The sequence below is a fragment of the Leuciscus leuciscus genome, assembly GCF_965113295.1.
Source record: "Leuciscus leuciscus genome assembly, chromosome: 25".
NCBI lineage: Eukaryota > Metazoa > Chordata > Actinopteri > Cypriniformes > Leuciscidae > Leuciscus > Leuciscus leuciscus.
The window spans coordinates 19,203,013-19,219,629 of NC_138724.1; the positions used below are offsets into that span (position 1 = coordinate 19,203,013).

General features: G+C 39.2%; 2 protein-coding genes across 2 annotated transcripts; both read left to right on the top strand.

Annotated features, from left to right (window-relative positions):
* Window positions 1-331: 331 nt before the first annotated feature.
* LOC309490327 (carboxypeptidase A1-like) lies at window positions 332-6,119 on the top strand. Its single transcript, XM_082159431.1, has 11 exons — window positions 332-433; window positions 668-746; window positions 3,359-3,493; window positions 3,579-3,677; window positions 3,884-3,982; window positions 4,510-4,608; window positions 4,689-4,799; window positions 4,912-5,002; window positions 5,433-5,632; window positions 5,706-5,790; window positions 5,867-6,119. Exons 1-11 carry the CDS (start codon window positions 342-344, stop codon window positions 6,052-6,054), a joined length of 1,278 nt encoding a protein of 425 aa, XP_082015557.1. The 5' UTR covers window positions 332-341; the 3' UTR covers window positions 6,055-6,119.
* A 3,709-nt stretch (window positions 6,120-9,828) lies between these two features.
* On the top strand, window positions 9,829-14,282 carry LOC309490397 (carboxypeptidase A1-like). The gene is made up of 12 exons (XM_082159539.1): window positions 9,829-9,939; window positions 10,173-10,251; window positions 10,458-10,592; window positions 10,678-10,776; window positions 10,984-11,085; window positions 11,480-11,578; window positions 11,659-11,769; window positions 11,879-11,969; window positions 12,063-12,262; window positions 12,348-12,432; window positions 12,523-12,784; window positions 14,156-14,282. The coding sequence occupies exons 1-11, from the start codon at window positions 9,848-9,850 to the stop codon at window positions 12,708-12,710; spliced, it is 1,281 nt and encodes a 426-aa protein (XP_082015665.1). The 5' UTR covers window positions 9,829-9,847; the 3' UTR covers window positions 12,711-12,784; window positions 14,156-14,282.
* Window positions 14,283-16,617: the final 2,335 nt, after the last annotated feature.

Here is a 16,617-nt window from a genome sequence, read left to right on the forward strand (position 1 = left end):
TATCACAGAAAACAAATTGCATAAAAGACATACAAATATGTAGATTGTCGTAAAATATGAACTGTAGTGATAGACTGAATTTCCAGTTTACCTCCTCATTTGACAATGAACCATGGACTTGAAAAAAGTACAGCAACTTGGTTTCTTGTCAATAAACCCTGACTTGCTATATTTAGAAACAGGAGAGAAAACAGATGCAATGCTCTCATCCCTTCATCAGTGTTTTATCAGGTTGTGAGAACTAAAGCAGCAGGTTTGTCTGAGCCCTGACCCTGTTAGCTCCTCAAATCCAGTCATAATCACCACCATGATAGTAGGCCTATATAAAGGGGTTGCTTACTATGAGAAACTCTACTTCAAGCAGCAAGATGAAGGGGTTACTGGTTCTAACGGCTCTTTTTGTGGCCGTATTTGGCAAAGTGACTTTTGAGGGGTGAGTTCTCTTGTGTCTCCAAGTAGCCTATCCCTTACTTTATGCTGTCAAATTCCCGGTTAATAAATAAATGTGTTATCATATTCTCCTATGATATACTAACAGCTGAAATACAGTGAAACAAACTGTGACTTCCATGTGCCAGTTTTCATTTTATTTATATAAAACATGCAAAATACTATATTCATTATTCTGAATATTGAAGCTAAAGAAATTGTATAAATGTTTCTACAGAGACCAGGTTCTTCGGATCACTGCAAAAGATGCAAAGCAGATTTCTCTCCTGAAGGAACTCTCCGAACAGACACTCGGGGTAAGTGTTTGTGAAGCCCAAAGATCATTTGATTGTTTCAGATTTGTTGGGATAACGGTGACTGTAGATTTGTATCTGTGATCAGCATTGTTTGAATACCATTATCTGCTAAATGATAGTTTAAGTTTATATTAATATATTATAAATTATTATTAATATATAGCCTAATATTTATTGTATATTATTGTAAATATATATTTTATTGTGCTACTTACACTATCATCATTATTAGCTTTTATTGTTATTAATTTCAATACCATTATATATACTGTAGGCCTATATATAAATGCTGTGGGCTGTCAAATTAACGCGTTAACGCACATTTTTAACGTAATAATCAAGAAACTTTGCTGCCGCACCATGGCTCCAGCAGGCGTAATGATATGACGCAGTGCCTGAAAATAGTCCCCAGCTCGGTAACTTCCAACGTGACCGGGACTAAGTTTGTCTAACCTATTAGACCTATTTGCAGGCGCTGTGTCATATCATTACGCCTGCTGCACTCATGGTGCGAATGAGAGTAGTTCCTAGCCATATCAGCCTAGAAAATCGCAAGTTTTCATTTTCCGTCGGTGTTAGTACACGATGTAACTACAGAAGAGTCAAGTTTTAAATAGGAAAAATATCGAAACTCTTTGGTCATTTTTTTGAGAGAGATGCTAATGGTCTTGTCCGATTCAGTGATCTATGCTAAGCTATGCTAAAAGTGGTACCGCCAGACCCGGAGATCGGCTGAATGGATTCGAAAACGGCAAAACTCAACTGTTTAACTCTGGGGGAGTTGTAAAATGAGCCTATTTCCAAAAAAAGTGGAGTATCCCTTTAACGTAGCATCCATTTTTTCCCGTCATCCTTTGGCTAGTGTTACAATATATGATCACGCTCTTATTTATGCAAATGCTTTCAAATTCAGGTTAATAAATAAACGTGATATCATATTGTAGTGTTATATTGACAGCATTATATATATATTGACAGTATTACAGTTTAGCCTATATAATGTTATTAATAACAATAAAAGCTACAATACATCTGATGCAGATCGGAATTTGTTGCACATGTGTAAACACAAAAATACGCATGGGCTCAGATTTTTTCGCATCCGATCTGAGCAACTTCCAAATGTGTTTTTAAATCAGATATATATCCGACATCTGGACATTCGACCTATGTCTAAACACGTATAGGCCTATCCGATTCCCCTTAAAATTCCAAGCCTTAAGGCGAAGGTGACACGTTTGCCCACAAAGATAGCTTTTTAATATTGTAGCCTATTAGAAGCAGATGTGTCCTACCTGTATGCGCTCGCTCGCAGCTTTTTATTGAGGTGGGAACTTTAGAAAGGCCATTCAAAACCTAAATCTTTATATATAGTAAATCTTTATCGTTAGGTGCGACTAATCACAATTAATTACAGGAAAATGTGCGATTAATAAAAATGTTTAATCGATTGACAGCACTAGTTTGTGTATATATATATATATACACACATATAACAGTTCTCTCTGGTTCTAGAATCATATTGGCTGAGAGCCTTTTCCAGCCATGCCATATTCTTCCAGTATCACAAAGGGAACTGCTTCACCATTTATATCCGCTTGCAACATTTCTCACAGAGAATGTCATGGCGGATGAGCAAACCATAATAATTTTACAATTACTACTGTTGTTGTGTTAAGGTATGTAGTTTTAAGAGTTTTTTTTAAAGTAAGAATATAGTTATTTAGGACTCAAAAATATGCGACTTATATATGAATCTGACAATTTGTTTAGACGTTTTTGGAGATTGAGCTCCAGACCGCCAGCACCCGTTCAGCGCTCAAGTCAATGTAAACAGTTGAGAAAGAAAACGCATGTGTAACAGTATGATTGGTCAGTGCGCCATGTCTTAAAGTGACCGCAGCCTAATATACCTGCTGCCAAATATCTTTATGGCAGTTTTTCCCCTTGGTATCAATCTTAAAATTGTGGCCAGTGAAAATGGCCAAACTTTGGAAAACCACTAGCCACAGTGGAGAGCAAAAAAGTCAATGTCAAAGTTAATGTCAAGTCCTGCTGAAATCCAATATAAATGTCAAGCATTACTTACAGTTTCTGAAAACGTTCAATGATTGGCCTGTATTTAACTCCCCTGACATACTCATGTTGAATTCCCAGTAATGGACAAGTTGATGTCACAGTAATGTCTCCAGAATATGAAAGTGTATCTCAAATGAGAAAAATAGCCCAAAAATAAAAGGGAACGTTGGTCAAATTTATTTGAACACAGTCCTAGTTAAAGAAGCAGATGATGGCGAAGGACAAAAGCAATTACCACCACTTATTGGTAGGTCATATGCTAGCAGATACAATAGGCTATAATTAGTCAAATAATTAACTCTTTTTTTAACTTAATAGCATAGTTATGGTTAGTCAGCAATATCACATGAGTAGCAGTGCGATACGGCTGTATCAGCATGATGGGATTACTTACGGCACTACGGCCGAATCACAACCATGCTGATATACAGCCATATCGCACGGCTATATATATATATTACTATTATATATAGATTCAAATTATACTCATATTATGTAATATAACGTAGTACTATATTTTCATTTGTGTTCAGCTGGACTTCTGGATGGAGCCCGTTCATGAGTCCCTGCCTGTGGATGTTCGTGTTCCCTTTCACAGTCTCCAGGCTGTCAGGGCGTTCCTGGCATACAATCAGATCCAGTATAATGTCATGATTGAGGATGTTCAGGTGGGACTATTTCAAAGCTGTGGTCGAAAAAACAAACAAAAAGTTGAAAAATCCTTACTTATTTGATGGTTTTCTGTAACATAAGGATTTGCTGGATGATGAGGAACGTGAGATGGTGAAATTTCGCGCCTTCCCGAGAAGTACCGATGATTTTGTCTACACCACCTACCATGACCTGAACTCTGTGAGTGGTGCACCTTTAATTCAATAGCTTTACAAGACATTGAACTTTCAACATCAGCCTTTTCATAGAAACTATATGATGTTTTATTGTACTTGAAAATTGTTTGTATAAAATGTATGACTTCAGTTAAAAAATTTTTTGTATAAGCCTACAGAACCTAGCTTTACATACATCCATGCATTTGATCTTCACCATACTATTTGCAGATTTACTCTTTCATGGACATGCTCGTGGCAGAAAACAGTATGGTCAGCAAAATTGTGATTGGTCAGAGCTATGAGAGCCGCCCCTTGAACGTCCTGAAGGTTGGTCACGATTCACAATCAATAACAATCTTGTGATATTATTTATGCTTATTTTACTATTAGGAAACTTGACCTATTACGTATGGCAGGATTTAATAGAGATAGAGATACGTTATTACATCCCAATTTGCTTATATGCCAGATTAGTGTGTCCTAAATCATAGTATGCTGATAATAGTACCTTGTAAAATACCAAATCTCAGGTGAAGTGAGTCCATGAAGTATGCATTGTTCATCATTTATCGGCGAATAGTGCACACAACCTATGATTATGCTAAGATTTCATTAAACTAATAATGATTTTTAGTATAACAATTTTAGCTATAGATGCTAATAAGGTGATATCAAGATGCAATTTTATTTCACTGCTAGACTACTTGGTGAAAAATGCATGCTTTACAATTTCCATTGTGGTGTATAATGTAAATTTGTATTAAAGATTTGGGATGCATGCAGCATAAGTAATATAAATGTCAGGATACATGATATTTCCATTTGTTCATTATGACTAATATCCTGTCACTCAGTTCAGCACTGGAGCGAACCGTCCAGGTCTCTGGATTGACACTGGCATCCACTCCAGAGAATGGGTCACCCAGGCCAGCGGAATCTGGTTTGCCAAGAAGGTAATCTGAAATTCTGAAATACAATCTATGACAGCATAACTGAATCAAAGATTTATACCTGTGTATTTTCTGTTGAGTAGATCGTGACTGACTATGGACGTGACCCCGTCCTCACCGACATCCTTAACAACTATGATATCTTCTTGGAGATCGTCACCAACCCTGATGGTTATGCCTACACCCACAGCAGAGTGAGTTTGATGTCTGGAAGATATTACATGCACATTTGGTTTAACAGAACAATATTCTCATGAAATTTGCTTTCTTTCTTGTGGAATCCAATTGGTTGGTTGGTTGTTTAAGGACCGCATGTGGCGTAAAACCAGAAAGCCGAACCCTGGCTCCAGCTGTGTTGGAGTTGATCCCAACAGAAACTGGGATGCTGGCTTTGGAGGTGAGATGCTTTCATCATTGAAGATGTACTTTAAGGCCCATGTCTTGGGGTAGGTGGGGGGTCTGCCTGCCTTCTTTAATTTGATTGGCCATCTCAATTATTTTGACATTGACGAGTGCTGGTAGACCACTGAAGCAGACCAACTTTAAAATGTAACTTGGTTACACTTTATTTCGATAATCCACTTTAGACATTCTACTAACTATAAGTAACTTTGCAACTACATGTCAGCTAACTCTCATTAGAGCATACAGTACATAGACTGTTAAGTTAGCGTTAGTAGAATATGTAGTTGGCTGCAAAGTTACTTAGTTAATATAATGTCTAAAGTGTATTACAGAAATAAAGTGTTACTTGTAACTTTTAAGGGGCTGTAAAGATTTAAATAGTGTTTAATATATTCTTGTAATTGTCTGTTTTTCATCTATAGGTGGTGGATCCAGCAATAGCCCATGCACTGAGACTTACCGTGGACCCAGTGCTCATTCTGAGTCAGAAGTCAAGGCCATTGTGGACTTTGTGAAATCTCACGGCAAAATCAAGGCCTTTGTGTCCATCCACAGCTATTCCCAGATGCTCCTGTACCCATACGGATACACACGCACTCCTGCCAAGGACCAGGCTGAACTGGTATGCATGTGGAAACACACTATTTTAGATATATTTAACAACATTTAATATGAATTCTGTATTGTCTCTTCAGCATGAGCTCGCCAGAAAGGCCATCTCTGAGCTGCAGTCATTGTATAACACTAGCTACAGATATGGAAGCATCATTACCACCATCTGTAAGTTTAATAAGAGTCACTTCATTTTAGTTTTGCATCACAATTACCCTGCTAACAATCTCTGTTTTGTTCTCAGACCAAGCCAGTGGAGGCACTATTGACTGGACTTACGATCAGGGCATCAAGTACTCCTACACCTTTGAGCTGAGAGACACTGGTCGCTATGGTTTCATCCTGCCAGCCAATCAGATCGTCCCGACTGCTCAGGAGACCTGGCTGGCCCTGATGGCCATCATGGAGCACACCAAGAATAATCCATATTAAACATACAACAATATTTCTTTTATGTGTTGAATAAAAGAGTGTTAATAAAAACTACATAAAAATCACCATCTTATGGATGTTGCTTTGATGTACATTGTTCAGCCCTGAAAAGCTTCTGGACACTGATATATCTGTACCATATAATGTATCAGACGTTATTAGAGATTTTTTTTAAATGTATCAGTATTGGTTAATATTGGATATTTAATTAATGCTGATTTCCTCTATTTTTACATTTAGATTAGCCTATATTTACCATCATGTAAGGCTATCTTAAAGTTCATCTTTAAAAACACTAACAGTTTAATAACACTATTAAATGTACTCTTTTATCAAATCTCTAAATGAATATCCATTTTTTCATACTGTACATTATAAAATTGTGATGCCTAAATTTAGTTTATTAACAGTTTATTTAGTTTTTAGTGTTTTAATTTATTTAGACAAAAGAGTATATAATTTTAATATAGACCATTTATTGGTTATAGGCCATAATGTAAAAATAATTTTTACATCTCATTACAATTAATTTTTTTTTGCAGTAAAAGAGCTCAAAACTTCCTCCCCAGTCCAAAAAGAGCACTTATGTGGCATTAAAAGAACGCCATACATTTATTAAGCCAAAAAGCAAAAATAATGTTTTGAATTCACGCAACATTGTGACATCATCCAGATGCATCAAAACATGACCACCCATATTTATAATGCCTGTTATAAATCAGAATAATGGGAAGAAGGAAAAAAATGTCATTCCTAGAAAAACTAGTGATATAAAAGTAAAATGGGCATTGAGATTTTCCTGCTGATCTTTAAATTCCTCCAAAGGATCCGAAAGTTTGAAACAGGCGTTTATTTTAAACAGGGGCCCAATAAGATTTCAGATTTATGAATCTGTCCGCAAATATATGTGGAGTATTTAATCAGACTATATTTGAGCGAATATTGGTGGAACTCTTTCCTTCTTTCCTTTTACCTGATAATGTTGAAAGCTAAAGTGATTGTAACTTACGTTCCCTATCAGTCAGTCACGTTTAACGCTCACCTGAGAGCCCAATCCCCTTCAAGTAGTAACCGAACAGGCCAATGCACATTGGCGATTGAGATTTGCATTGCAAGCCACTGCCCGCTTCCGGGTATATAAAGCAGCATGCAAACACTCACATTAAGCTTTCGCTTTGGAGCCGAGCGGACATTGTTTCAATCTGCTCTTCAAACATCGTTCCAGAGTAGCAGAACAAGAGGGATCCTGTACCTGTTCCTGTGTTGGTGTGATGGTGTGATGTTCCAGCAGAGGTCGCGAGTGTGTGCACGGTTAAGTGCAGCAGCGGTTCCCCTGGGTACTTCAACATCTAAAGAGCAGTTTCCCCAAAAAAGTAAACACGTGTGTAAAGTTGTGTCTTTTTAGAGATGTCATTCCACCTGTGTGTTTCTGGATGCTGTTGTTTCCTTGCCCGTCTGACAGCCATGATCTCTGCCTCACGTGTCTGGGCCATAATCATGCTTAGCTGGCATTCGTTGATGAGTCATGCACCCACACTGACTACCCTCGATGGCGGGGTGCGGCCAAAGGGTACATGGAGATCCCCCAGGAGCGTGCAGTTGCGGTGCAGTTGTGCCTGCATAATGCTGCCATCTGGTGGGGTCGTCAGCGTCTCCCATCCAAAGCCTGTAAGTTCTCATCATGGCCACAGCAGCTGCCTTCACCCAGGCCACAATGTCGATCTCCCTGCAGGAAGATCGCCTTCTCATACGTCTCGAGCCTCTCCCTCACGGGAACCGTGGAGCCAGACAAGTGTGCCCCCACACTCATGGCCTCCACATCAGGACCCTGTGCATTCCGAGGTGCATTACATGGTCCACCTTGAAAGGTGCCTGGAAACCTGGCTAGTGCTTACCAGCCTGTCTCGCTGGGTCATTCGGATGATCAGACTCGGCTATGCGATTCAGTTCGCCTGGTGGCCCCCCAGGCTCAGCAGCATCCGGTGTACCTCAGTGGCAGACAAGTATGCTCCTGTCCTGTGTGCGGAGATCGCAGTCCTATTGGCGAAGGACGTGATAGAGCCGGTCCCTCCAGCCGATATGAAGTCAGGGTTTTACAGCCCATACTTCATTTTACCGAAGAAAGGTGGTGGGTTTCAGCCGATCTTGGATCTGCACGTCTTTAATCGGGCCCTTCACAAGCTTCCGTTCAAGATGCTGATACAGAAATCCTGAATCCAGAAATTCGCCACCAAGATTGGTTCGCAGCGATCGACCTGAAGGATGCATACATTCATCTCAACACAGACCGTTTCTGAACTTTGCGTTCGAGGGGCGGCCATATCAGTACAAGGTGCTCCCCTTCGGGCTGTCCCTGTCGCCCCGTGTCTTCACAAAGATAGCAAAGGTTGCCCTTACCCCATTGAAGGAGGCGGGCATTCGCATCCTCAACTATCTTGAAGAATGGCTCATTCTGGCCCAGTCACAAGATCAGTTATGCGAACACAGGGACCTGGTGCTCAGGCACTTAAGCCACTTTGGGAAAAGAGAAAATTCTCCCCGTGCAGATAATCTCTTTTCTCTGTACGGAGTTGGACTCTGTCAACATGAAATTTGTCAGTTCAACTGCTTGAATTTGTTCAAGGGCAGGACAGCAGTTCCACTGAAACTGTTTCAGAGGTTCCTGGGGCATAGGGCATCCACAGCTGCGGTCACGCTGCTCGGATTGCTTCATATGAGACCGCTTCAGCACTGGCTTCACAATCGGGTCCCGTGATAGGCATGGCACCGCGGCACACATCGAGTGCAAATCACACCGATCTGTAGCCGTACTTTCAATTCGGGCCAGACGACCCAATTCATCAGTCATTCTGACGTAACGTCTCCATTCCCTCCTTCAGGGAATTTGTAACCTAGACGTTATCTTAAAGTTCAGGTTAAATCCGATGTTTCCCTATCAGTTCTAAGAAAGACTTTTACCTTTAAAGAATGAGAGGTTAAATAACAACTCGGTCAGATTAATTATATTGGAGTCAGATAAATAATTGAATTATTCACTTTATCCTTCAACTGCTTTTTTAAACTGCTTTTTGTTTTGATTATTATGTTATTAAATAATAGCTCAATTCACATGCAAAGGGGGTATTTCTATAATGTAAAAAGGCTAAAATATAAGAAAAAATAAAATAGATAAATAGAAAATTGAACTTTAACGGGGAAAATGGATATAAACATTTTTTTTACAAACTTTTTGATTGACACACTTAGACATTTGCTCTTTATCAGTCAACTTATTCAGTGCTCACCCTATCAACATTTTCACTGGCGTCGCCACAAAAAAAAGCTTAATTATTTGTTTATGATTTTAAACCCATTCTGACTGAAGAACAAAAGACAAAAGGATCAATTCACTCTCATCATTTCTACAAAATATTACATCAGCAATATTCGCAAAACAGTGTCAAAAACATCACAGAAAACAAATGAGTAGGTTTGCATAAATGGCATAATAACACATGAGCATTATCAAAACATATGAACTGTAGTGACTATAGTCTGAATTTGCAGTTTAACTCATTTGAGTGAACCATGGACTTCAATGGGTTTCTTGTCAATAAACCTTAAGTTGCTATATTAGGAAACAGGAGAGAAAACAGATGCAATTGTTCTCATCCATTTAAACTCCATCATCAGTGTTTTATAAGGTTGTGAGAACTAAAGCAGCAGGTTTGTCTGAGCCCTGACCCTGTGAGCTCCTCGAATCCAGTCATAATCACCACCATGATAGTAGGCCTATATAAAGGGGTTGCTTACTATGAGAAACTCTACTTCGAGCAGCAAGATGAAGGGGTTACTGGTTCTAACGGCTCTTTTTGTGGCCATATTTGGCAAAGTGACTTTTGAGGGGTGAGTTCTCTTGTGTCTCCAAGTAGTCTATCCCTTACTTTAAGCTGTCAAATTCCCAGTTAATAAATAAACATGTGTTAATATATTGTCCTATACCGACAGCTGAAATACAGAGATACAAACTCTGACTTCCTTATGTGCCAGTTTCTGTTCTATTTATCCAAAACATGCAAAATACTATATTCATTATTCTGAATATTGAGGCTAAAGAAATTGTATAAATGTTTCTAAAGAGACCAGGTTCTTCGGATCACTGCAAAAGATGCAGAGCAGATTTCTCTCCTGAAGGAACTCCCTGAACAGACACTCGGGGTAAGTGTTTGTGAAGCCCATAGATCATTTGATTGTTTCAGATTTTTTGGGATAAAGGTGATGTGTATATACACACACACATATTATATATTTACAAACTTTTGTTAGATGCGATTTTGTAATATTTATTACTATTATATATAGATTACAATTATACTCATATTATGTAATATAACGTAGTACCCCATATTTTCTTCTGTGTTCAGCTGGACTTCTGGATGGAGCCCGTTCATGAGTCCCTGCCTGTGGATGTTCGTGTCCCCTTTCACAGTCTCCAGGCTGTCAGGGCGTTCCTGGCATACAATCAGATCCAGTATAATGTCATGATTGAGAATGTTCAGGTGGGACTATTTCAAAGCTGTGGTCGAAAAAACAAACAAACAAAAAGTTGAAAAATACTTATTTGATGGCTTTCTGTAACATAAGGATTTGCTGGATGATGAGGAACGCGAGATGGTGAAATTTCGCGCCTTCCCGAGAAGTACCGATGATTTTGTCTACACCACCTACCATGACCTGAACTCTGTGAGTGGTGCAACTTTAATTCAATAGCTTTACAAGACATTGAACTTTCAACATCAGCCTTTTCAAATAAACTATGATGTTTTATTGTACTTTAAAATTGTTTGTATCAAATTTGTTTATGACTTCAGTTACATTTTTTGTGTATAAGCCTACAGAACCTAGCTTTACATACATCCATGCATTTAATCTTCACCATACTGTTTGCAGATTTACTCTTTCATGGACATGCTTGTGGCAGAAAACAGTAATCTGGTCAGTAAAATTGTGATTGGTAAGAGCTATGAGAGCCGCCCTTTGAACGTCCTGAAGGTTGGTCAATATTAACAATCAATAACAATCTTATGATAATCTTTAAGCTTATTTTACTATTAGGAAACTGTAATGTTAGTTATTACGTATGGCATGATTTAATAGAGATGGAAATAAGTTATTAGACCCCAATTTGCTTATATCTACTGTATATGCCAGTATGTGTCCCAAATCATAGTATGCTGATAATACCTTGCAAAATACCAAATTTTCAGTCCATTAAGTATGCCATATGTCCATATTGTTCATCATTTATCAGCGAATATTGCACACAAGCTATGATAACCAGTTGGATGCTACAATTCCAGTAATGATTTTTAGCATAATAATTTTAGCTAGATGCTAATAAGCAATATTTCCATTTGTTCATTATGACTAATATCCTGTCACTCAGTTCAGCACTGGAGCGAACCGTCCAGGTATCTGGATCGACACTGGCATCCACTCCAGAGAATGGGTCACCCAGGCCAGCGGAATCTGGTTTGCCAAGAAGGTAATCTGAAATTCTGAAATACAATCTACGACAACATAACTGAATCAAAGATTTATACCCGTGTATTTTCTGTTGAGTAGATCGTGACTGACTACGGACGTGACCCCGTCCTCACCGACATCCTTAACAACTATGATATCTTCTTGGAGATCGTCACCAACCCTGATGGTTTCGCCTACACCCACAGCAGTGTGAGTTTGAAGTATGGAAGACGTTACATGCAAATTCGGTTTAACAGAACAACTATTTTAATGAAATTTGCCCTCTTTCTTATGAAATCCAATTGGTTGATTGGTTAAGGATCGCATGTGGCGTAAAACCAGAAAGCCGAACCCTGGCTCCAGCTGTGTTGGAGTTGATCCCAACAGAAACTGGGACGCTGGCTTTGGTGGTGAGATGTAGCATTAAGTTTGGGATATTGGTTCTTCTGATTGATTTAAATATTCAAATTATATTCAATCTTTGTGCTGTTTTTCATCAATAGGTCCTGGTGCCAGCAGTAACCCGTGCTCTCAGACTTACCATGGACCCGGTGCTCATTCTGAGTCAGAAGTCAAGGCCATTGTGGACTTTGTGAAATCTCACGGCAACCTCAAGGCCTTTTTGTCCATTCACAGCTATTCCCAGATGCTCCTGTATCCACATGGATACACAGCGACTCCTGCCAAGGACCAGGCTGAACTGGTATGTATGAAGTGGAAACATGCTGATTTTGATGCTTTTAACATATTCGATCTGTTCAAATAAATTCTGTATTGTCCCTTCACAGCATGACCTTGCAAGAAAGGCCATCACTGAACTGAAGTCTTTGTATAACACTGCATATACATTTGGCAGCATCATAACTACAATCTGTAAGTACATTTCCAGTGAACCTAAAGCTATAATCTTGTCAATATCATAATGACTATTAATCTCATTGCTAAGAAACTCTCTGTTCTCAGACCAAGCCGATGGAGTCACTGTTGACTGGACTTACGATCAGGGCATCAAGTACTCCTACACCTTTGAGCTGAGAGACACTGGTCGCTATGGTTTCATCCTGCCAGCCAATCAGATCGTCCCGACTGCTGAGGAGACCTGGCTGGCCCTGATGGCCATCATGGAGCACACCAAGAATAATCCATATTAAACATACAATATTTTTTTGATGAGTCAAAGTGCATAAGTTAGTAAGTGTAAGCATGAAGTAAGGGATAATGTGCAGTCAGCTGCAGTGGCGTATCCAGGACATTTTTACTGGGGTGGCCAAGATGGGACACAAAACTAGAGTGGGGTGGCCATATATACTATAAAGTAATGTTATGTAAACCTTTAAACTCTTATATGTAAGGTGGGAGGAGTTGGATCTAGATTAGAGGAAATAGAGGATTTTAATAATAGTAACAAAGTGCAAACTTTATTTTTAAATAATGGTACTATTTCATAAAATGTAAGATATAGTCACAGGCCTATTTAGGAAATGTGTTTACTATAGTCTGTTATTAATTGCCATAGTGGGGGATATTATTTACTCAATTAACTTGGCCATTAACTTGTCCGAAAATGCATTTGTGTTTATCTGCAAAAAGGTTTACATACACTAGATTGCAGCCTAGGCTACTGTTAATGTAAATATAATGTTAGTGGTTTGTTTTTAAAGTCTACATTAGAGACCTGCGCGGGACGGATTTCTCACTTAATAATTCCTAAAAAGCTGACATCTCAGTTCATCGCCATCTCACAAATCTCTGTTATTATCAATGAAACTGGCAGCATAATTAATCTTTCATATTATCTACACTTTGTTTGATATAATAGATGATTTGCCAGTATGCAGAATTCAGCACTGAACAAAAAGTCCATTTTGAGCGGTGAGGGGATTCTATCTTAAATGCATCTGATTGGCCATTGCGTTCAAGAAATCAACACATATGTCTGTGATTGGTTACATTGTTCAACGCTGCAAACATGTTATAAATAGAGACTCTGGCCTGTAAATAGTTTCTATTTTGTTTTAGTTGTTCTTGTTGCTTTTGTGCAACAGATGAATGACAATTTATTCGTTTTTATTTGTTCAATTTATAGATCATTCTATTTTGCGGGAGTCCCGACTCCCGCGAATCGACACACGAGTGCATTACCGCCCGCGCCAGCACTCGGCCATCAGATCTATATTCCCGTGCCGCACTCTGTTGCGTTGGGTCCCGACCATACCTCTCAATCGACTGATTCCAGCGTTTTTATCGTTGTTGTATTGTTGCAACTGTGTGACGTCCTCTTGTTTCACGGACCAGCAGCAGCAGGTGCACCGTGCAGCGCGCGTGCTCTTATCTCATGGGTCATCAGACCTGCATGGCCAAACGTCCGCTGAGCAGAAATCAGCTCTCACAGTCTCAGTACGACCGTTCCTGTGTTAGTTAAAAATGTGAAACTGGCCCTAAATCAGTTGATCAGCTGTCATCACTGATTGACAACATTTCTCGTTTCTTGTGTTGACGAACTTGACCTATCAGATCTGGGGTGGCCGCAGGGGTGGCCAATGAGCTTTCAGGGGTGGCACCGGCCACCCCAGGCCACCCCCTAGAATCGCCATTGGTCAGCTGGTCATTATGGCAAAAAAAAAAAGGATTTATTTCACGATAATGACTATCAGATTGTAGATTATCCATCTTATTACATTGCTTCTTGACAAATGAATAAAGCTATGGACATTAAATATTGATTTGAGTGGAAAGTGTTTTATAATCTTACCTGTATTTCGCTGGTACTTGTGACTAAGTGACAATAAAGGCTACTACTTTCTCTTGAAGAAAAATTTGGATGTCAATAATTTGTATTTCTGCGAGTGATGACATCATTGAAGATATCAAGAATTCATGTTTTTATAATGTAATTCCTGATTTTAAAAAAATTAGCAATTGTTACTAGTGTAAAAATACCATTCCTGATATCAAGAATTATCATTTTAACTATACTGATAATTGAATTGTTGATATCAGGCTTGCCATAGTTGCGGCGCTTAAAAGAGGTCTGATATAGGCTACAGCGTTGCAAGCCAAGAACGACAGTGAATATTAGATAGTGAATATTAAAAATTATTAGGCCACTGAATAATAGTCTGTTACAATGTTTAATGTGATAAGTTGACTAAACTTTTAAAAAAGTGAGGAAACCTGTTGCCTTAAAATTAAGTATAAACTTCATGTGAAATTGAAAAACTTAAGTTATGTGAACTTGACAAGTCCACATAACTTATTTTTTTCAATTACGCATGAAGTTTATTCTCTTAATAAATTTAAGGCAACTGGTTTCCTCACCTTTTTTTTAAGTTAAGTTACCAATCACTTTTTACAGTGTAGTGAAAGTTACCCTATGATTTACAAGCCATCCTAGGTGTAAGACTTTCTTCTTTAATAAAATCGGTTATATTAAAAAAATACGCTGGCTCTTCCAAGTTTTATAATGGCAGTGGATTGCAAGTTGCAACCAACAGATTTAAGCTCAAAAACGTGCATCTATCCATCATAAACGAACTTCACACAATACCGGGGGTTAATAAAGGCCATCTGAAGCAAAGCAATGAGTTTGTGTAAGAAAAAATATTAATAATTATCACGTTACAAACTAAAATTCTACCAAACGCAGTCTACTTGCCCCTAATACGCAACTTATGAAGTCAGAAGTAGCGTAGTGCGTCATGGCGTAGTGTAAATATCAGCAGTAGCCTACGTCGCATTACTTGCATAAGTTGCGCTTTACACTTGTACACTTTACTAGTGGAATCCGTATGTCCGTTTGACTGGAAGCTAGTTAATTTACTTTATAAAGTTTTAAATATGAATATTTTTCTTACACAATCCCAAGACAAGCTGTGCCCTCTCGGGTGAGAGCTTACTCGACTCGGAGTATTGCTTCCTCCTGGGTCTTGGAGAATGGTGCCTCTCTGATGGTGCCTAACACATTCACAAGATTCTACAATCTCTGAGTGGAGATGGTGTTTTCCCATGTGTTGGGTACAAACAGATAATATAGCCTTCCTGTAGCTCAAACACTAGAGCAGTAGGCAACGCCAAGGTCATTGGTTCGATTCCCAGGGAAAGCAAGAACTGATAAGAATGTAAATGTGTACCTTGAAATGCAATGTAAATCGCTTTGGATAAAAGCGTCTGCCAAATGCATAAATGTAAATGTAAAATATGCTAGAAGTTTAACTCTCTGTCTCGCTTGCTGCGCCATTGCCCTCTGAGGATGGGATATGAGCGCTTATTCTGCTCCTCAGGTGCCATCTGCCATCTCTGTAACGGCATTGACTACACCCCTGCACAAAGCAGGATCTACCACAGAGATCTTCCATATGTAGCACTACCCTTCGGTTAGCCCATGTGTGTAACTCCACATGTTACCTCCCTACGGATAGGATATGGTCTCCGTAGGGGACCTGTTCAAATGGAACGTAAGTGATTGACATTGTCCGTGCAAAGTCCTGTCCTTTCTTCCGCCTCAACAGGCGGCTATACTTGGGGCACTGGAAGGGGCTGTCACGATCCACACAAGGAACAGGCAAGATCCAAATGCAGTGTAAGTTCTTTTATTTAGGGTAATCCAAATCGTAGTCTTCCATGCAAAAAAAGGTCAAAATCCAAAAATCAATCCAAGAACAGAAAACAAACTGGAATACAGGGAACTGAAGTGGTGTGAACAAAACAAGGACTCCGTAACACATACTAAAACAGACAGGGTTATATACACAGGGAAAACAAGCTAAACAAGATAACAAGGGGGTGTGGTTAAACTGAAACACCTGGGAAGACTAATCAACATAACGGGGAACAGTTGAACATGGGACAAGACACATGGCAGGATCACATGACAAGCAGGGAATTATACGACAGACAAGAACAAGGAACAAGACACAAAACCCACAACGTGACAGGGGCAGCAGTTGTGGTGTCTTCCATGGGAATCCCAAATTGTCAGTCGTTCTGTTGTAATGTCGAACGTGACTGACTGATAGGGAACGTCTAGGTTACTAATGTAACCCCCGTTTACTGAAGGAC

Bases quoted from the DNA above. Each gene is read 5' to 3' on its own strand.
- LOC309490327 (XM_082159431.1), top strand. From the start codon at position 342: ATGAGAAACTCTACTTCAAGCAGCAAGATGAAGGGGTTACTGGTTCTA. The intron at 434-667 runs GTGAGTTCTCTT...ATGTTTCTACAG, and splicing joins GGCAAAGTGACTTTTGAGGG to AGACCAGGTTCTTCGGATCA. The intron at 4,609-4,688 runs GTAATCTGAAAT...TCTGTTGAGTAG, and splicing joins GAATCTGGTTTGCCAAGAAG to ATCGTGACTGACTATGGACG.
- LOC309490397 (XM_082159539.1), top strand. From the start codon at position 9,848: ATGAGAAACTCTACTTCGAGCAGCAAGATGAAGGGGTTACTGGTTCTA. The intron at 11,970-12,062 runs GTGAGATGTAGC...TTTCATCAATAG, and splicing joins CTGGGACGCTGGCTTTGGTG to GTCCTGGTGCCAGCAGTAAC. The intron at 12,263-12,347 runs GTATGTATGAAG...GTCCCTTCACAG, and splicing joins CCAAGGACCAGGCTGAACTG to CATGACCTTGCAAGAAAGGC.